This window comes from Hirundo rustica, chromosome 7 (genome assembly GCF_015227805.2).
Source record: "Hirundo rustica isolate bHirRus1 chromosome 7, bHirRus1.pri.v3, whole genome shotgun sequence".
Taxonomy (NCBI): domain Eukaryota; kingdom Metazoa; phylum Chordata; class Aves; order Passeriformes; family Hirundinidae; genus Hirundo; species Hirundo rustica.
In genome coordinates this window covers 23,063,207-23,085,811 of record NC_053456.1, presented here as the reverse complement: position 1 = coordinate 23,085,811, position 22,605 = coordinate 23,063,207, and the positions used below count along the sequence as shown (strand labels likewise).

Sequence of the window (22,605 nt, the reverse complement as noted above, 5' to 3'; positions counted from 1 at the left end):
GGAAATCCTCTAAGATCCATAAAGAGAGATACAGGGAAGAGAAAGCTTTAGGATGAAAGAGTGGAACATGACAAATTGATGACCAGTGGACTGAAATGTTTCAGCTGTCATTGCTCCCCATGCCTGTTTACTGTATGGGGTTCTTTTAATGTTGTTGTCCTTGGAAGCAAACAAATAGTGATTCTTGCTCTTACCGTTGCAGTGAATTAGCAGTGTTAAGCTGTTTGCTTGTTTTACAGTTAGCAGTGTTGCTTTATTTTCTTTCACAGAGATGTTCAGTGTGATGAGTAACTTTCCTTTTGGTATTTTCTCTGCTTTTTGGGTAGCTTTTCCTTTTCATGCTGATTTCTTAGTGTGGTATGAAGTGTCTTCAGGACAGGTGATGAAGGAGAAAGAGTAGAAAGGTTTTTCTTAGGGTGATGCACAGGAAGAATGGGAAAATACAAGAACATAATTCTTCACTATAATTTGATGTTTTGCAATAAAGTTAATCTGGAACTCTTGTTTCTGGAAATGAAACAATACTCCAAGCAACACAGACAGTAATGTGCTGTTGAAAGTCTTTGCTGGAGAGAAGCAGGTTGTCCTTTACCCTTTTGGCACTTTTTCACAGCTGTTTCCTAGCCCTTTACTGGGACTTCTATGCTTTCTCTTTCCATGGCGCAAGGACAGGACAACATCCTTTTGGGGCCAGCATGGTCCTGGGCTATTTTAGAGCCACTTTTTCCTAAGTTCCTGGGCTCACAACTGCCAGGGAAATGCCTTCTGCCTGTGCAGCAGCTCTTACCTACCTGAAGTTAATGTCATTTACCCCGGCTGGCCCTTTCTGTCCCTCTTGCCCTGCTCACAGCACCTGTCCTGCCTCCAGAACTCGGCAGCAGTGACCCCTCCCTGCTGTGGGGAGCCAGCCCGTGTGGGTGCCCATTGCTCCTGGGGTCTGGGGTTATGGCAGGACAGAACTCCCCAGTCTCAGGGCCCTGCTGGGGCTGTGGAGTGGCTTGTGCTGGTCCTTGCCCTGCCTCTGGATGCAGAAAGTTGGTTGGTGCCCAGCCACTGTTTGTCCTGTCCCTCTGGCCCTCAGTGAAAGAGGAATGTCTGCAAGGGCTGCAGCGCCCTTCTGTTTTCTGTCAACCTTCTCTCCAGGGCAGCTCTCTGCAAGAAAACTTCTTTCCATCTCAGTGTTAAGAAAGAGGTGATATCCCAAGTTACTCTTCCCCACAGGCCATCCATGTACAGCCTGACCTCTGGGAGCAGGCACCTCTGCTTCCCACCTTTGTCCCCTGACTGTTGCCAGGATGGATTTTATTCTTGGTTTGGGGTTTTAGGAATATTGGGTTAGACTTTGAACCAGTTTGTCACCCTAGAAACTTATTCAACCAGTGTAAGGTAAAAAGGAAGATCTTCCAGGCGGGAAACCTACCTCTTGCTCAATGCTTACCCTTAATGTGACCTCCATGGCTGTTTTATGAGCCTGGGGGACTTGCAAGACTGCTTGCTTTCATGCTCTCAATCCTGATGATACCTGGAAATAATCCCTACTCAAAAGGTAAGACCACAGGAAGCAGTAAAAAGCGACAAGCACAGTTTTGGAGAGGACTGGTGTCTTTGTCCCTGTTCCAGGTGGGGCTGTGGAAGCAGTGTTTATTGGAAGCACCTTTTTGCAGGTCTCATGAGGCCCACAAGTCTGAGGGATGCTTCCTTCCCTTCTTTGCTGTGTATGCCTGTTCTCCCAGGTGTGAGACCGAAGAAAGAAGAGACCCGCTACATTTACAAACCAGTCAAAGTGAAGGACCTTTTGTCATTGAGGCTGCAGGGAATGAATTTTATCTCTTCCTGAGGCATTTCCATAGAGCACCAATAGCTCCAAGGCACTCATCAAAAAGAAACTTATCTCCAAGAAAGTCAGACCCTTTTTCTCTGCATCACTATCAAAACTGTGATTAGCACACTTTGCTTGCTACACATGAGAATAACCTATGGATTGGACAACCTACAGGTTGAAAATGAAGTTAATGTTATTGTATTTACCTCTCAAATCCTTTTTAAAGCGCAGTTGTTTCAGATAATACATGACATTATTTACACTAGAGAGACTTGATCTTTTTCTGTTTTCCTGAGATTGTTTCCTTTCTTCTTTTGTTCAGTTTTGCTGCTTCCTGTGGACAGCTGGTGAATGTTCCTTTCTTCTTGTCATTCTTATTCTCTTCTTTCACACAGCAGTAGCAAAAGGAAAATATTTCTCTCTCCTGACACAAATAGCCCGCCTTTTTCTGGCTGCTACCAGGATTTTGTTTGTTTCAGACAGAGGAACAGGCAGATAAGTAAGCAAGACAGAGAAAGGCATGCTTGTTAAATTTTGCTCCCTTGGACACAGCTGAAACTGCTCTTTGTGCAATGCCAAAGTCTTCTTTTTTTTTTTTTTTTTCCTCCCAGGGTTATGTTCTAAGGCACATTTTGATTCCTTGGTAACTTTTCCCTGTCACCTGAAACATCACTCCGATGTTTCTGTCTCTCTTCTACGCTTAGCATAAGATGAATAAATACAATATCCATGCATTTGTTGTCAGATGTTCTGAACCACTTGTCTCAGTTGTTGCCAAATTTGCTTATAGTCAACTTCTTGAGTGCGGCATTTTTCCCTTATTTCCAGCTGTCAGCACTATGAAAAATGATACCTCATTTAACTTGAGTGAAAAACAGCTCTTATGTCTGGCTACCCCAGGGAAATGATGGATTGGCCCAACTTGTGCCGTGAAAGAATACACTTAGAATGCTCTTCTGAGAGAACAAAAACTCAAGGACATAATACCAAAATTGGTTTGTTACTCCTTTTGTAAGAGGAAAAAGAGGTTTGGCTGTTTTTTCCTAATTAGTTTTTCCAACAGCCAGGTGCTGTTTGTTCGCCAAGTGCAGTCCTGACTGCAAGGTGAAAAGCCCAAAATTACTTGTCTTTTGGAATGATTTTTTTGAAAGCTGGAGTACTTAGCAGGTTTTGTAGAATGGATCTATCCTCCATTCAAACCAAAACAGAGATCACTTATGTTTCAATTTTGAAGTTTTCTTTAGGATTTCTGTCTCTCAGATTTTGTGTTGGGATTAAACATTAAGTTTTTGTTCTGCCATACCTATTACAGGAATGCATAAGAGTTCCAAGGAGATCTGTCTAATATTTCAGTGGCAGTGTCCCTGGGCCTCTTACAAGTGTTAGACAGAGTTTCAGAAAACTGTGTGATATTTGTTTCTTGGTTGGCAGCTTGAGGTTCATGGTTCTGTTTTGGCACAAGGGGTGGATTTTGCTTTGCCAAACCCATTTTGTTCAGCACATACCACAATGAAAGGCTTCTTCATATCCAGTTTGAAATTCATGGTTTGAAGGTGGTGCTCAGATTAAGATTATAATCTGACAATAGTTGGAGAAAGGGAGAAATGAACAAAGAAAAAGGAAAATCCCACCCTGACCGTAAATCAAAATTCCCTGTAACTACCTTAATTTTCCTCTAATCCAAACTATTTTAGAATTTGCTTCCAAATCTTGGTTCCACTGCAGGCGTGCAAGTTCTTGCATGTAATTAGAAATCTAGTTTATATTAAAATGTATTTAAATGTTACATTTTTTGAAACAAACCAAACAAACTTAGGGGATGCTTAGGGGAGACTTATGCATGTAGTTTCTTGGGTGGAATTGTTTTTCCAGATTGACCTGCAAGCCTAAACACCAGTGTCACTTTCTCAGCTGTTCTGTGGAAGGAAGCCCAGCAGCTGCTGTCCCATAGTGTGGGCTACTTGTGGCATGCTCTGGACTAATGGTAATAAAATTAATATGTCAAACCAATATTGTAATCTAAATGTGTCTAATAATTCTCACACTGAATAAAAAAAAACAGGGTTTAAGCAGCTATTAGAGACCTCTTCCTTACGCTTATTTAGAACAAAATGAAGACTCTAGAAACAATTTAAGGTTAAATTGAAAAGCAGGTAAATTATCTTAATCTTAAGAATATCTGAAAGTATTCCTTAAGAATTCAAGGTACTTGGTTTCCTTCTCTGATTGTTATGGTTACTATACCTTTAAGTCTTTTTGGATTAAAAATCCCCTGTTTTGAATTAGCATTTGATTTATATACACATGCTCATCCTGTTTAAAGACTTTGATTCAGTGGAAGAATTATGTTGAACAAATATATTCAGTAACTAGTAAGTGTGAAAGTATTTTACTGGTATAATGTGAAAATGTGGATTTGATGGCTGCATATTTGCAACTTCATAACACTGAGATTGTTAGTATAGAATCAATAGTATTTTTTTTTTCCTAGCTGTTTTAATTTGAGAGCTTTTTTTTATTTGGTTAGCTGGTGTCAGGTGATGTTCATGGAAGAAGCCCTTCACACTTCAGATGGTGACAGAAAAGAACAGACAGCTTAATGCTACCAAACTAGGGGTGTGTCAAATCTCTCTCAAGAATGATAAACTCCATGGAGTTGTCTATTTTTAACCTCCTGTTCTTTCCTTTTGGCAGACTAATCAGTGTTAGCTGAGCCGTTTCACTGAATGAATCCAAGCGACTCTGGTGCTTTCTGAGATGAGCGGTGGACCCTGAGAGAGGGTCTCAACATCATACATCCGCTTTGATGTATGCAGTCCCGCTGTGAAACACCATGTCAGATGAAGCCAGTTCGGAGCAGAAGCCTTCTACAACAACAGTCAGTTCTGTTGCTGTGCAGGCTGGGGATGCCAGTATTGTTATAGCTGTGCTTAAGGTAAGGCAGCCACTGCTGGCGTGTCTGATCTTCTCTTTCTGCTGCTCCGTGCGTAACACTCCTTTTAAATATTCTGGGCAAATGAGTAGTTAACATAAAATGATATGGCAAAGCCATTTGATCAGTCAATATCTAATAGACTTTCCTTGGAAGTTAACGCTAGTTTCTGTTCACAATTACTCTTGGTGGCTTTTGGGTTGTTGGTGGTTTTTTTCGAATAAGATGAATAATTTGGTCAAAATATGTAGGGTCTTAGAGGGAAGGAATTCCTCTTACTCTGTTTAAAAAGAGTTAAATGAAGAGTGGCATAAAAATGTGTTTAAAGCATGATGATTGTAGTTAAGCCTCCTTGAGTTATTTTAACCTGTTCTCAGCAATAACTTTGCACAATAAGTTGCTCTACAGACTCCACAGATGAGGTATTTTCTGGGGAAAAAAAAGTCTAAACTTAATAATGAGTAGTTATTTTTGAAAGCTGTGAATCCACAGTCCCACGTGTTTCAGTAAAGCCCTTGTGTGCGGACAGTTGTGCTTATAAGCACCGAAAGGCCTGTTTTGTGAGATGGAATCCACACCTTCATTTGGCATAAAATTCAGCATTGGGAGTAAATCTGGATGCTAGTAATGAATTCCAGCTGTAATTCATTGGCAGTTTATTTTTCATTCTCCAGGCAACCTGGAAAACGTGCTAGCCTCAGCCATTAGAGTTTGTTTGTAATGCAGAATAAGGTGATAATGAGTAGAGTTTATCATCTAATGCAGGTAATTATTCAGGATGGTTTACCTCAGCTGTATAAAGGTTTTTTTGAGGTCAGTTTTCACCCTTCATGTGAGGTGGTCTGCTGTTGCAGGGGAGTAATTTCATTGCAAGGAGACTCAAGTTGAGGGTGAAGTAATTTATTTTTCCTCTCTGTGCTGTGGAAACATGCTAGCTTCCTGCGACATCGCAGCTTCGGTCCCTATCAGCCTGCTTTAGTTCCCCTTCCAAAGGCTGCTAAGTGTCCCTGCTGCTACTTGTGCAATGTCTTGTTCCATATACTCACTATAGAGGTACATTGGAGCTATGTGGTAGAAATAAGATCTGAGGCTATGGTTTTTGCATCTGCTCTAAAATATTTGTTACTTCTGCCTGCCCCACTCACCCACTGAATTCACTTAACCACCTGGGTCATCTTCAGCTGAAAGGCGAGATGAGTCAGAGAAAAAATTTTGACTCGTAATAATTCAGCCCTTCATGGGCAAAATCAATATTGGAGCAGCCTCTGGATAACACTAGTCTGGGACTTTATTACCTGTTCCAAAGGAAGTTTAAAGTGTATTCTCTGTGACTTCCTTGTGGGTATGGTCCCTGTGCTCCTGTGACCGTCGAAAGTATGTGTGAGCTGAGAGTGTGAGTAAATAAATGAAGGAAACCTTTTCTGAAGGCTGTAATTGCTTATTACAGTGTGGAAAATGGGTGAAGCTTCAGCTAGCTGAATCAACACCAAATATATTAGAAATTGGCAGCAATCAAGATGAGACGAAAAAACTACTTCAAGATCACGAATTCCTCCTATCCAAGCTGAAGGTAAGAAGTAATAAGACCACAAAAAATTCCTCAAGTCATTACAGTTCAGGTACAACAATTGATGTAGCTGCTTGCACCTCATGTTGCAGTATGGTGGTTAGGTTAGACTCCACATAGAAAAAAATATGTTCAGCATTTGTCAGTGTAGCAGATCTTTGATGGTCCTTGTGGATTCCTTCCAATTCAGGATATTCTATGATTCTCTGGAAATTCTTCACAGGAAAAATATACTTCTGACAGCAGCAGCAAAGGCAGGTCTTTTCTGCTTTATGCATCAGCGCCGAGTGAAAAAAATCCTATAGCCCTCAGCAATTGCTAAATACAATGGAAGGACAATTCATTTTTTATTTCTCCAATGTTGTGAAAAGTTTGATTATTTTATAACAGCTGTGAACACAAGCAAGCCCCTTGTAAGTCTGAAGTAGATATTCCACAAGCCATTTAATTGAATCTTAATTGATGTAAATTGGATTGGGAATGATATTGTAAGATTAAAACAGCTTGTCTTGATGTAGGAATATTTTAGTTAAGTAATAGTCCTAAAATTAGATTTTGGCATTCCTGAGAGCAGATTATAGGATCGGTGGCATTTGGACGCTGAGTGACAGGCTTGCATGAAAGAACTGAATAATTTTAAATGTGGGTATTTGACACTGAGAGAAGTCTGAAGTCACCTAAAAAGAACCTTTTTTTTTTTTTTTTAAATGTTTTGATAGGCCAGATTGACTTTATATATGTAGATAAATAAAGTCCTCTAGCATCTTTAAAGCCATGAACAGTAACTAATCTATTTGATTTTTGGAGGGACTACATAAACTTGAGATCTGATAGAACAAACATTATTTGGATAGGATCAAGCACTGGATTTATTACCAATGGCTATGGGCTTCCCCAGTCATTAAAATATCCAATGAGTGTGAGGTAATTCAATACAATATATAGAGCATGTAGCCAATACACTGCATTGTGTGGATTTTGAAGAGTATGAAGAATAGAATTATGGAAAAAAAAATACCAAACACCCCAAACCAACCAAAATACCCAAATCCTAGAGAGATGTGGTTTTGCTTTCCTTTGTTGGAGTCTCATCTTTATTGCCATTAGTACAACATTTGAGAGGTCTTGGAACAAGCTGCTGTGTCTTGTCTGAGCAATTCAGAATTAGCGGATAACTGGAAGAAGCTGATTATTTTTCTCCTAATTTTCAAAAATAAATATTAATGAGTAGGAAAAGAAAACAGACTAATTCCCATCTTCGAAAGAAACTCCAATTTTGGAAGAAAAAGTTTCAAATAGGATTTTAATATCGAGTCAAATCAGATCAGAAAATTTATTATGCATAAACTGCTAAAGAATCCTTGTCATTCAAATACATTAGGAACAAATACTCATTATTTCATGTTTTATGCCTGTGGTCCTTGCAAAATTTGGCATTGATTAATGAATATTCCATAAAAGAATTAAGTTCAAATTGACTACTTTTTCCTCAGTAATATGTGATAATAAGGCACTGCAATGTTATAATTCTTCCTGGCTGTGCATTTTTCAGCCATGACCACTTGTGAGTTATGGTAAGCTGTTAACACTTGCCAGTAATTAGATAGTCTTAAGTCACTAAATCCACTGGTAAAAAGTTTTTCCAAGATTGGTTCTCATTTTTTGAAATATTGCTTATAGTAATTCTTTTCCACTTATTCATTTGATAAGGAATTATGCCCTAGCTGTGTGAAGATGGGTAAGAGGCAGCTTGAATTACTTCTCCATTTCTTTTTTTATTGTTGTAAAAAAAAAGGAAAATAAATCCTGGGAGATACCAGTTAAGCATATGCATATGCTTAACTTTGCTGATTAGACTAACCCAATTCCAAATTAAACTTCTGTGCAGGTCATGCAAAAATTCTTGAATGAGTAATGATTCAATCAAAAAACTAGTCCTGCTTAAGGCAAGAGTTAGATGATTCGTAGTAAATACATCTTCAGAATCAGTACAGATGAACCTACCAGCTTTTAGAGGATAATTTATGGAATAGTTATCCATTCTGGCATTATCCCATGTTCTTCTGTAAACTTGTTCTAGGTGCTGATCACTCCTTTGCTTTTTAACTTCATTATTCTCATCCCAGTATATTTATTACAAGTTATAATCAAAATATTCAGGCCAAATTCTTTTGTCAGCCTAATTTGTTGAAGATTCACAGGTAAGGACAAAATCTGGCCCAGTGATCAGTTTACAGTACTTCTGATGCTAGAGGAAAAGAAATGCAATTCAGCTCAATATTTCAGGGAATTGGTTTTGACTTAGCAATGTTAAAAGGGTTAAAAAAGCCCAAACAGTTTGACACTTAGTAAGGCAGATTGTACTTTATCAGTAATTGGAATAGACTTGTCGAAAGAATAGACTGTAATTTCTAGAATATTTTAAAAATCCTATTAATGTTCAGAATTATAGTGATAAAAATTGTTGTGTATTCTTCAGGGCCTTAGGGGAAAACATATCCAAAATACTTTGCTTTGCTAGAATATGCTATGGCATATTGATATAAGGTATTGATCTACCTTTGTTCCAATAAGTTTAGGAACTGGGAACACCCACTACTTAAACAAAAATGCAGAATACAACTTTTGAAAAGGGCCTCACTTCAAATGTTTATGGATTAGGAAACAGATGTGTTATTATTAATAGAACTGAAAGAGTAAATGTTGAACAGGAAAGATTAAAACTGAGACTAAACAGAGAACATGTATACTAAGTTTACATCCAGCTAAAATTCCCCTCAGTAGCCTCATCTAGTGTGTTCTGATTCTAACCTAATATATTCTGTTTCTCTTTTGCTAAATCAAACTGTGTCAGCAGCACCAGTTTTGTTGAAGCCATCAGCTTCTGTGATTTCATGCAAGTCTACTTGGAGATAACAAGATTTCTTAGTGCTTGGGTCTCTCAATATTAAAGCTCACTGGATCATCTGGAAAAAAAAAAAAAAGAAAAAGATTTTGTGTGTGTCCTTAACAATGTTAAAATTCCCAATAAGGCATTCTTGGTTTGCTTCCAAATTTCTGGTTTTTATCACAAGAGAGACTCTGGCAGAACAGCCACAAAACTGAAGTGAATCTAGCCCATAAAAAGTTTAAAGCCATCATTGTTATTAATTTGGCTCATGAACTTGAGGATTGCTCCTAATGGTTTTATTCACTTTAATTCACAGAGCATAAATTGCAAAATATTAATTTATATGCTAATAGCCAAGGGAAAAAATTAGAAAATTGCATTCTTCTAAAAGCATTAATATAATATGCTCATTTTTTGCATTTGATATCTTGTAAATAAGCCTTTCAGGTATTTCAAGCAAAAATATTTTTAAAATGCTTATTTTTCAGTAATTTTGTTATGGAAAAAATTGTTAATATTTTCTGAATTATTTGTTGTTGAGATGCCCAACAGTACAATTAGCAGCAAAGCATTTTTATCCAATCAGAGCTGATTCTTGCAAGTGATTTGGGGAAAAAAAAAAAAAAAGTAATAAATACCTTTTCTTCACTGTTCAGCTTACTCATTAATTTCAATATTTGTATGAACAAAATTCCACCAAAACAGTATTTGTCTCAAAGCATCTTTATGACTATTTTCCAGGTTTCTAGTTAACAACTGTGTTGTATCATCTCAGCACTGCCTTTTAGCACTAACTCAAGGTTAATTTTAGCAGCATCTCGGTGCTAAGAGAATGGGAGGATAGTGTGCACCTCTGAAAATTCCAAGTTATGCAGTCAGTGTACAACAGCTCAGGAAAGACAAAAGATAATTTCCCCCTCTCATTCCTTGCACTTTTAACAGATGGAAAGCTACCCAAATGATGGACTGTGAACAAAATAATACAAAAGCTACAGCATCAGAGGCAAATGTACCCTGAGAAGGAGTGGGGGGAGAGGTGTGGCTGCACAGCAGCTGCATCACCAGGCAGTGAGCATTCCTGCTGCAGGGCTGGGATTGCACCCACCCAGTATCCCTGCAGTCCCTCTGGACCAGAACACTGCTCCCTTTAAGCTACCAGTGCTCTTCTTTTGGTATGGTAGAATTGGACATATCATAGATATTTAATAGAAATTGAAATTGTTCTGTTGTTTTTAGAGCAGTGCTTTTCTGACGTGGTTTTACTGACAGCAACAGAAGTTGCATGTTTGCACGAGCTCCTTTTTGACTACATGCTGGGCATTCCTTGTGTTGTCAAGCTTCGTTCCAGATTCTCAGAGTCCAAAGAGAGCTCTGCTCTTTTTGTGTTCACAGGGAATGAAACATCAAATTCCAAAAGTGTTTGAAATAATTTTAGGTCTTTATTGGAAAGCCATGTTAAGTTAACTCAAGTGTTAAAAACCCCATTAAAATTCAAGTTTCTGTGAAATATTTTGTTTTCCATAAGCCATCATTTTTTTTGGATGGAAATACACATTTTTCCTCTTACTAAGTTTGCCTCTAGATCAAGAGACACAAGTTGGAAAAAAAGAAATACGAACTGGATGTTCGGAAAAAGTTTGACCATGAAAATGAATTTATTCTAGAATAGGTTGTGTCGAAAAGTTCTGGAATTTCCATTGTTAGGGATATTTAAGACTTAATGGGTTAAGTCCTTGATTAACCATAGCAAGGGATTAGACAGATGACCTGAAGAGTCCTATCCAAGTTATTCTTTGACCCTGTGTTGATAAAAGGTTTATATTTCAAAGACAAAAAGTAGGAAACCAGAAATATCAGTCTATTTCATTTAAAAATAAACTATTCCCATATGTAGTATATAGAAACTAATGTAGTTGAGGATGTTTTTTTTAAAAAAGTTTACAGTAACTAGTGGCTTTGACAGTTGTGGGAAGCATAATTTTAAACTCACGGCAATAAAATCTTAATATCACTCTGAACCATCTTAGGTATTTGAACTGTTTATAAAACAAAGAGTAGTTTCCTGTAAAATATTTCCCTCTTTTATTTCTTTTTATTAGTCTGTCTTCTCAAAATGTAACTTTTTCTGTTGCTGAGGAAACAGACAACATGACAACTCTTGTGATACTGTATTAGGTTTTTTTATAGCATTACAGGAGCTATTATTTGGAGGCAATAAAATACACACCTATTTTAAATAAGTGAACTAAATTCAATCCATGCTAATGAAAAATTAAGTCAGTGTTTTAAAATTTCCATTAATCAGTTCTAAATACTAAAAGACTATTACACGTGAACAGTTTTGGTGGGGTTTTTTTTTGTTGTTTTTTTAACTTTATGCACACTAATTTTGCATTTCATTAAATGCAGCAGTTTTGTTTGCTTTAACCTTCTAATTTTCTTCAGCTGGATTTCAATTCATCTCATAGTAACTGAATTTTAAAAGATGCAGGAAGCATGACTGATAACCATTAGAAACTATTCCAGTTTTCTCTGTGTTTTAGGGATTAGTTGTGCCTCACAGCTAATCAATTACTAGAAAACAGAGCCTACTTGTCAGGGATAAATGGTAATTCACAACGTGCTCAGAAAAAAAGGGCTTCTAAAAGAAGAAAATCTACTTCTGGGTCCTATACATTTCTATAGCATTCATCTTACGTAGTTAGGATAGGTTTAGCATTTGAAATACCTTTTAAATGTGTTGAAGCTGATGTAATATTAGGATAAAAGCATACCTGGTTTTATTTCAAAATATAAAATAGTCAGCTCTTTAAAATGCTAGTCTTTGCCAAGAAATTCCAAGTGGAACTACCTCAGATGTCACCTGGTTTTCTATAGTATATTCAGAACAGCTGTGAAAGTGGTCTAATCATTTTGGTAAAATTGACCTTCTAGTGACAAGCAGTTTGGGTGGAAAGTCCTGAGAATATTTTACCTCTCTTTTTTTTTAATGACAACATTGTCATTACTGTAACGCTTCTCATTAATGGATATTAATATGTTGAGTTAGTAAGAGACCATCAATATCTCATATGCTCATTTAATACCTCTTATATTTGTTACAGAGTAGGTCTAGAATGTCAATAATATCTCATGTTTGATAATTAAAGAATGCCACTACTTTTACAGAGTTGTGCATGTAACAATTTTATGTTTCATCAAGGAAGAAGCATCATAAAGGCTTCTCTTAGAGTGGTCTACTTTATCAACTTTTTTATCCAGTAGTATATGAATGGCTATTTAAATTGCTTAATAAAAATTTCTTTTCACATTATATATTGATGTGGTAGCACCTCTAATAACAATAAAAAGTGACAGTTTATTAATTCATGCTCATGAAAAAACCCAAGATGGGAGTTGGGAAGAACACAGAGCAAATGTCAATCAATTTTTCTGACACACTAAAGATTTGCAGCTTAAGCTGGAAATCGGCCAGCAGTTGTGAGATTAATGGTGGAATGCTCTTGTTTCATGTAATGGTGGAATCTTTCGGTTTTGTGGTGACATTAATAAAAGGAATGAAACACAGAAGAATTGTTTTGATAATAGAGAATTATCTTTTGGTAGACAGCTTGAGCAATGCAGAAAGCCGAACTTGAAACATTACATAACTTAGGTGTGGGTTTGTGGGGTTTTTTTGAGAATATGTTCTTATGTTCAAACCACTCTTATCTGGATTGCATTGTAGTCATCGGAAACTTACAAGTAAATTACCTCACAAACTTCTAAAACTTCTAATGTCCACTAATGTAATATGATGACATAGGAAAGAGGAATCAAAATATCTGTACTGCTACCGCTTCCAGGAAGACAGATCTGTTTTTATGGAGATGTAAAAACAGTGGAGTGTAAATATTAGAGATAACATGATAAATTCTCTTAACTCTTGTTTGTATGTGAATTTTATAAAACTATTGCCTCTTAAGTGCAAATGAAATTTAGAAGCTTTGCAGCTACGCTCCTATTACTAGGAACTGGAAATAAAGCAGGAGTAGGAGGTTTGTGGCTCCTGTACAGACCCATGGTAAAAATATCCTGACACCAGTATCGGCACAGTGTTTTGGATTTTGTGTCAGATTTCTTATGTTTGGTTTGGTTTGGTATATTTCCTTCTCAGGCTTTGGAAGACAAGGTATGGGACCTGCTGCATGAAGCAGACAAGGTTGCGGAGGAGAACAAAGAGAAGAGTCAGGTTTATGATGCCATGGCAGAGACACTTGGAGATGCATGGGATGCCCTCATCATTATGTTAGAGAAGCGACAGGCACTTCTGGAACTTACCTCAGTATTCTTTGAAAATGCACTGGAGGTTTGTATTTAAATCAAATAACTGTTAATTTGAAGCTGCCTTCATCTTACTGCTGCTCTAACCACTGTAATTTTAATGTGTGTTATATTGTTCATTGTATCCCTACAGGGTGAGGCAAACAAGAAAATTAAATTTTGGGATTCATTCTTCCATTTCCACCTTTTGGATAGTACAGGATGAAGCCGATCAAAAAAAAAATCTAGACTTTAAGAAATATTTTAGTCACAATATCTCCCAAATTTTTACTTGACAGAAATTGCCAGTGAAAAGTGGAATCAGACCAAACCCTAAAGAATGTATTTCAGTGGTTATGAACATTCTACAGAACATCTTTCATTCTTACGATTAAAATTATTTGGCATTGAAAGGACTTGTTCTCAGCTGCCTTCACTAATGCACACTGATGATTGGTCACTGAAGGTTTTACACCAAAATATCCATAAGGCTATTGTAATTACATAAAGCAAGCATTAGTCTAACTTGAGGGTCCTTTACCTGAGACTTTGATGTACAGATGGACACAAAAGAACAACTGTGTGATTCCTGTTTACCCGTTTCTCTCTTATTCTAATTCACTGATATACACAGGGAGGTAAAGAAGAGAGGGATTCCTTATGCTTCAGGTTTGTGCCCAGTCTGTGTTGTCACATCTTGGAACTCAAAGTGTTTAATAATTCTCCCTGATCATTTTGTTTCTGTAGTATACCAGTGCCACCTATAAATTGCAGAAGCAACCATGAGATTACTAACTGTCCTAAGAAGTCCAAGATCAACAATCTCTTAATTATTGTGTCCTGATAATGTATATTATATATAAAAAAAATAGATTTGGCATAAGACTTTGTAGGAAAGATGATTCACAAAGTGGCAAACTAATTACAGATCGTGTCAACTAAAATCCTTCAATCAATCAGTATATCAAAGAAAAAACTCAGAATGTGCATGGAGGCCACAAAGCATCTGTATCTAGCAGTCACTAAAAATGCCTTTCTCCAAGAATTTACAAATTTTCATGAACTTTCCCAATAACACTGAGATTATGATGCAGTTATGCAAAACAAAATTATAGCGTACTTCTCCCTAACCTTTGTTTCCTTAATACAGTTTGCTGTTAAAATTGACCAAGTTGAAGATTTCCTGAAAAATACTAAAGAGTTTGACAATATTGACTCTTTGAAAGAACTTCTTCTGCAACAAGAGCATCATACAAAAGGTACAAACAGTATTCCACTCCTGATAGCATGTGGTTGTGCACTGACTCCTTGAGGGAGTAATTTTATTCTTTCTGCGCATATTTTTAAAAAAAATACGCACAAATATTCTATTTGGAAAAATATAATGATGAGAGGGATTTTAGCAGACCTGCTGAAAGATGTGAAACTCCTGGTTTCAAGCTAGCCCTTGCATCTCCCCTTCAACAACTTTCCTGCACATACCTTTACCCATAAAGTTTCTTTTTCTTTATTCAAGCTTCCGTATGAAGCACCTTCTACCATATTGTGGCACATTCAAAGCAAAAAGAGAAAAAAAAATTTTGGAACTAATCTCATTGTGTGGCTACTTCAGACACCTTTGCAATTCCATATGGTTCTGTGGTTTTTTAATAAGTCTTAAGACTCCATCTTTTTAATTTTAATCAAATTTTGCTATATGATTACTAATACTTGGCAGGATATCAATTATACTTTATTATGTACTAGTGGAGCATTAGCTAAAATATTTTTAGCTACCTTGAACACCAGGTATTCTTCCTGGGAGGCTGAATAGAGAATCAAATTTAGATAACTCTAATATGGATTTTGGGTCTTCCAAATTGATCTTCGTGGGAGAAAATTGCTCACTGCATACCAATTTAAACTTGAAGTATCTGGCAGCAATTTACTGCTGAAAAGATGGTCTGTAACTGTAAGGACCAGATGAAATGATTTGGCTGAGAAAGACTGCTTTGATGGCAATAAGCTTTCCCTCAGATGGAGGAAAGTGACTGCACTTTATTGACTTCTTGTTCTACCTTAACCACATAAAATTTTGAAAGCTGATATTGAGCTATTTGATAAAAACCAGTGCTTTCTGCAAGAAGGATACTATCTACCTGCTCCAAAGAAATGTGGCTGAAAATACAACAACAAGTATTGACTCTACTGGTGTGTGCTAAGTAATTTATCACAAATGCTTATCACTCTGGAATTCATTTAAAAAAAAAAAAAAAAAAAATTGACACAAATGTGCTTCAAAATGAAAGAAAAAAGGTGAATACTTATGAAATATATTTTTTTGCCCATTTCTATATGTGTTCAATTTTGCATGGACTGCAATTAAACATTTCTGATTAATACCACTTTTCTGGAAGGCAAGAAGAAAAATAGGCTTGTTGCAGTAAGCTCATGGAAACTAATTTCTCTTGTTAGCCCTTGGTGGCTGAAGAAGTAGAGGCCTCCCACCCTGCTGCTTCACTAAGTGTTTTCTCTGCTTTGCCTTGAATTACCAGTATGAGTATTCAGCTGGGAAGATCAAAGTTTCAGGAGGGTTGCTTCTTGTTTCATTGGAAGCTCCTGGCAAATATTCCTTTCTTTACATTTTTCTTCATGTCTACCCTGCCACTTAACATTAGCTTGTCTCCTCTTCTCCCTCATTCTGTGCCTAAAAGATTTCTCTTTTCATTTGAAAGATTTAAAAATATTGATCATTGTATACTCAGGAGATTTTGAACTATATGACTTTAAGGAGCTGGAACAAATACAGACATGTTACTAATAGGTCATTAAGGTGGAGTAGTCCACTGAATTTTAACCCTGAATTTGTCTAGGTAAAGACTATAGAAAGATAGTAAGAATTCCTCATACCCCTGACTTATAAATAACAGCCCCCAGGCATGAGAATATTTTTTTTTTTCCCAATGTCTGTGAGGGTTGTAAAGACATAAACGTAGCTTGTATCAATAGTGAAAGGGTAGAAAAATTCTCAGTACACCATTATATATATGTGTATGTGTGTGTATTTGTCTATACACCATTGCACTTTTGTAAATGTACATAAGAGCTGTCCAAGTTGAAATATCTTAGTGTGTGTATATATATATCCTAAAGTAATCATTCATGTTCTTGTAATGCATGAAAATACATTGTGCTCATGTATGCAAATAGTTTGAAATATACTTGAGTAGTATTTGAGTATGGTACTAGAATCACAAAGCACTCTGGGCTTTTTCCTGATGAAATCTGTTCTTACAGAACTTTTGGAGAAGTCACTTGCTCTTTTAAACAGAAGCCAGGACCTAACTCAGTTCATAGAAGAATTCAAATGTGAGGGGCCAAATGCAAATCCGGAGCTGATTCAAGGAGCCCACAGCAGCTGCTTGAAGATAGACAATCTCCTTGAGGTGCTGCAGGACAGGAGACGGCAACTGGACAAATTCCTTAGACATCAGCGCCAAGCACTGGAGCAGGTTCTGCAAATTTGTTTGTGGCACCAACAAGAGAACCAGGTAAGACATATAATATCAAGGGAAATCACAATATAAGGAACAACTTAGCAACTGTTTTACAGTACAAACAGAAAAGGAGCTTAAATGTATTTATTATGCCAATATTTCTGGGCCATTTCTGTTTGAGGAAATCCTAACTTTTGGATGTTTGACTGATGTTAATGGGAGGTAAGGGGATGCAGAGAAATCAGAGTACTGGAGAAATGCTCTGCTGTAGAGAATTCAAGAGTAGGTTTTGGTCTTTTTGTTGCTTCTGTTTTGCTAGGTACAACTGTGTAGTCGAGAAGGATGCACAATCTGTGTGTTGTTTATCCCTTATTACCAGGTTATCAAACACTGAAAATGCAACGTCTCCCTTTGATCTCCAACTGAATGTGATGATCTGATAGTCATGGCTGTAACATGTTTCTTTTTCAGAATTTTCAGTGTGTGAAAGCATATTTATTTTACATAGCTTCCTTTATGGAAGTGTCAGCATCATATTTTCTGTTATCTCTTTCATTAACGAAAATTGAAGGCAGATTGGTCTATTTTATGCATGATTAGTTATCTTTGGAAGAAGAAAGTAAGCAATACAGTCAATAATTATTGTAAATGAAAGATAAAATCTGAATCTTGAAAAACAGGAGTGATTTTAGATTTCAACCAATCAAGGGAAACCAGCGTTTTTCAAACAGCTTTGTTAACCTTGTCTCCTTTCCCAACACTTCAGCAAAACACTGGAAGTGAAATTCTGTGGGTTTCCTGCTTATTAAGCAAATTAATTCTCAGCCATTCCTTCAGAGCTAAGGTAGCACAATGAAATCAATCAGAGGTACTAGCTGTAGTGGCAGCCAACTGATTAAACTCACAGTAATGGAAAGCAACATTGCCAAGTGGTAAAGGGTTTTTGCTATAACAGGGTTAAAAAATTGCTTCTTCCTCTGCCTAACAGGTTTATTTTGCTAAACAGATACATGATAAAACTCCCCCAGCCATAATTTACAAAGAAATTTTTATTTCCCTTTTAGCACAGTTTTTATTGTCCACTCCATTTATTTGTATTTCAGCGAACCCATAGTAAATGTTCTGTGAAAATGTGCTTCCAGAAAAAAACATTTCAGTCAATAAGTACACATCTGGAGGATATGCTCAAGAATGAAGGCTTAATATTAAAATAATTTCCTAGCTTCCCTAGCTCTATTGGACTTATAATGTGAACACTTTTTATGTGTAATTGAAAATATTTCCAACACATTTTGAAGTTTTTTTTCATTTTTTATAATCGCTTAAATTTATTAAAAATAGTATGATTCTACATGAGCAGATAAAAACAACAAAAAAGTTTCTAGTGGGCTATTAAAATCTATAGTGCCTACACTACAGAAATTCTTAGTCTGCTGCCTGTGGTCTAAGTATAGTGGTGGTTTTCCAGACTGGGAAGATGGGAGGAAGTCCTCTTGATACCAATATCTAATTCTGGATACTATTTTAAAATGAGGAGCTTCACTAAGGAATTCTTGCCATGTGTTGTTTACAAAGAAAGTGAGAGGTACACACTATGAATCAAGCAGACATAAATGCAAGTAATTGTGTGGAATTTAGAAGATAAAATTGTATACTGCATAAGTTTGCTGCATATACTTGCTGAAGAAATTAGTGAGATGTACTAAGTTTGTAAATGTACAAATTTACAATCTATTGTGTGGAATAAGACTATTCCCACATAGTACTTACATAGTACCCCATTATCTTTATTGGGTTTTTCAAGCCAGGGATGGAGAAGTTCTGTTAGGTCAGAAATACTCAGATTTGTGGTATTTTACTGTACGCAAATATTTAGGTTACTGTTGTCAACAGAGAATTAAAATAACTTTATGACATCAAAAACATGCATTTATTCTATGCATGGCTATAAATTGATTCTTATTTTACTACGTTAATTTACGATCTGGTCATACTTGATGAATATATTTTTGTCTGTTTTGTCATATATATCCACTATGTGCTTACTTTGTCATTAGTCCTTTCCTCCTGCATTTTTTATCACACAAATGTAAGTGTTTAAATAGAAGCATGAGCATTAGGAATGAAAAATGAAAGGAATGAAAACATGAGGGGTTTTTTTGTTATTAAACTGCCTTGTATATATTTTAAAAAATGCAATAACTTCTCAAAGTTGTCACTGAGTTCTTTTTATTATTTAATTAGGTAACATCTTGGTATAAGAAAAACATCAGAGACTACTTTCAGAAGCAAAACTTAGGCTCATCCCTATTGGAAAATGAAGAGTTACTTCAGGAACTTGAAGAAATGGAAGTCAAAGTGAAAGTAAGAAATATCATAACTGGTTGGTGAAGCTACTTTAAAAATGAGTATCAAAACACAAACTTGGGCATTGAACAAGCATGGACAGGAGTAGACATTTTCTGTATCTACATGATATATATATATATGTCTAAATTATTTTAGTATTTTTACTTCTTTTAATGCAAGGCCTCATGTTTCTCAGATTTTAATTTTTTTTTTCCATTTAAAATTTTAAAAGCTACCCATAAGTTAAAAGAAGAATAACACTTGATGTTGTTTAGCTGGTTTTTCAATTTCCTGATCAAGTTCCACACTGATAATTTACATGTAAAATCCTGCGGTGAAAAGTAAAGAGAAGGAATTTATTAGAATATTAACAAATTGTAATGTTTATAAAGGACAAAAACCCCAGCCATTTCTACTATAATTAATTGTCTGTGAACTGAGTACAAGATTGAAAAAGGTATTTACACATTTATTTCTTGTGATTAAAAGTAATTGAAAATGCTACTTTCATAGGTCATATCAGTTTTCCAGAGAATAAATCTGTTACCGCAGCCCTTAAAAGCAAGATGAGATTAAAGAAAATGTAGTTATTAAAAAAAAAGGGATCTTAGGATGGAATAAATTGTGTATATTTAAAACCTTTTTTAGGTAACTGAATTGTGCTGTTATCAGTAAGTGCTATTGCTGGGTCAGGACCATTCCCCATATCATTTTCATGCAATAGAGTTGGGATAACCCAGATGGCCAAGGAGGCCTTTTTCATCCAGAAACTATTCCAGCAGACATAAATGCCTTTTAAAAGGTTATCATGTTGATAGCAAGAGGCTTGTGATTGTTCACAGATCTGTTTCCTTGTAAGCTTTGTGGTTAAATGTCACATTTAACTGCCAATTAACAGTTAACTGCTTCAAGGCTGTCAGGTAAACACAATACAATAATATCTCTAATGCTTCTCCAAGCACCATGTCAAAAAAAACCTTTTTTTTTGCACTGAGGGAAGATGAGCATGTAAAAATAAGTTCTTCTGAACAGACCCTTGGCACAGAAAAACAGATAAACCAGTAAATGAGACAGAGAGACACCCACAATAGGTGTTCGAAAGCATTGCTGAATTTTAACCAATAATCCTTAATCTTCCCCACATTTCATTTTCACAGTCTATTCTTGTAATTTGCTATCTGAATTAGAAATTAGGGTATTAGTGCAGGCAGGAAAACAATATGCATTTTCATTTTGTATAATAATATTTTTCATGGTTGAGTATCTAGAAACTAACTTAATAATAATAACACTCATTACAATTTCACCTAAAAATTCTTCTCCCATACATTATGCAATAGATAATTCATATAATTTTAATTTATTGCCTTTTTAAATGAGATCATTTTAAAGTGTTTAACATTAAACATTTTTGTTACACATCTACATGAATTAAGATTTAGAACATCTTATCTTTAGCCTTCAGCATTTCTTACTACCAGCATGTTCTAGCAGAGGGAAATGAAATTCTTGAAGGGGATATTACAGTGCATGTTGTTTTTGTTTATGATGTGCAGAAGAGTGGCCAGGTTGAAACTGTATGCTGAAAATATAATTGAGAAAGATCTAAGTTATGGGGCTTTGAGAAAGCCATGAGTCCTGGGCATTAGTTTTTGCAGCACTGAACTGCAGAGGTTGAAAACAGAATAAAGGAGGAACCTGTTCTAAAGTGGTGTAAATAAATCTTTTCAAGTAACATTTCATATGTGTACTGTAGCTCAGAGCAAAATGTTAGTGTGTGGCAGCTATGCAGAGCAAGTTTAGTTGTTATCCTAGGGAGTGAGAAAGTGGAAATTTCCAAAGTCTGAACTGTTTCACACAATGTGTTTACTTACATGTATTGTTGCATTATATTGAACAGGAGAAATGATTTCTTAAATTGTTCAGAGTCCAGATTAAGAGGGATTTACAGGCCTAGCATCTAATTTGTGGGACTGGGCTGAGAGGAGAAAGGAGAATTGATGATGATGATAATGTTCTAAATCTGGTATCTTATGTTGAACTTCACCTTGCTAAAAGGTAAAAACCCTAAAAACATTATCACTAGTTTATAAATTATCAAGACCAAAAACAAACCCGAGAAATCATAATTGGAGAGAAAAGCCCTCAACCCTCACAGACTTTAAAAGAATCCTCCTGCCTCCATCCCTGCAAGGACTTTCCCATCTCCCCCACTCTTCTCCCACCTGCTTTGAGAGCAGAATCACATTTAGGAGCTCATGTTTCAGTAAGGGTACGCTGGCACTGATCACCTGCAGTTCTGTGTGCCTTGGAGGGGCTTGACATGGTAAAGAAGAACTGCTAGCACCACTTTGTGGCCAAATAATTTTTAACATATCACAGCAATTTTCTGGGGGGTGACAGACTTTGAATTACTTTTTCCCTCTTTCTGCTTGTTGGTTTTATCAGCTAACAGTTACGCTGCTACAGCCATCAGACACATTGTGTAGTAATTGTCAGAGCAGCTCACAGCCCCTGTGGTTTTATTAGTGTCCACTACTTCTTTTGGAATTTGAGGGAATAATATTATTATATTGGTGGTTATACTGCAATGCACTTCCTGAAGGTGAAAGCCTCTCGAATACTCACAAGAACTAAATTATCAATGTGCTAATGTATGCAATGAATCAATGACAGGCAGATTTGGGGCTCAGAAAAAGTTCAGTTGTGGACATTTTTGCATATGAGAGAACAAGCTAATTTATCACAGATTCTGAAAAAACCCCACAAATTTTTATGTTTAATTGACTTATGCTTTATCTGCTGCTTTATCTAATATATGGATCATGATCTGAAGTCATATATAAGTGCTTCAAAGTTTTCTAAGCTAGAGCCTGGAACATCCCAGTGAAAAGACTTTCATACAGCTTCTCAGGTTTTAATTCAAAGTCCAAAAGTTTTATTGTATAGATAAGAAAAGTCTATTTATCCCATAATAATTGCTTAATAACAAAATAAATTTTTAGGTATTACTGCATTCCCCCCCGCCCAGACTTGTCCTGAATATTTTAGAAGGCAAAAAAATCTACAAGACTTTTTAATTAAAGCTACAATATTTTAAATTCATCAGTTTTAACACTCTTGAAAAATACCTGTTTAATCAAGGAACTCAGAAAGGACTCATTTTCCATGCCAAATGGAATAGTGAAAGCAAGTTTTTAAAAGACTTACTAGTGTGAGGAAAAGAATAGTGACAAGAGCTGATGAGACACATTCAATGTGTCTTTA

The 22,605-nt window shown here is 36.2% G+C and overlaps 1 protein-coding gene across 2 annotated transcripts in view; it reads left to right on the top strand.

The window, feature by feature from the left end:
- Positions 1 to 4,618: 4,618 nt before the first annotated feature.
- Positions 4,619 to 22,605, top strand: part of CCDC141 (coiled-coil domain containing 141) — a 52,206-nt gene continuing 34,219 nt past the window's right edge. For both annotated transcript variants that reach the window (XM_040069979.1, XM_058421393.1), the window contains exons 1-6: positions 4,619 to 4,757; positions 6,202 to 6,324; positions 13,368 to 13,559; positions 14,664 to 14,772; positions 16,790 to 17,043; positions 19,234 to 19,353. In XM_040069979.1, coding sequence (XP_039925913.1) covers positions 4,656 to 4,757; positions 6,202 to 6,324; positions 13,368 to 13,559; positions 14,664 to 14,772; positions 16,790 to 17,043; positions 19,234 to 19,353 — 900 coding nt within the window. In that variant the 5' untranslated portion in view covers positions 4,619 to 4,655. The remainder of the gene's footprint in view (positions 4,758 to 6,201; positions 6,325 to 13,367; positions 13,560 to 14,663; positions 14,773 to 16,789; positions 17,044 to 19,233; positions 19,354 to 22,605) is intronic.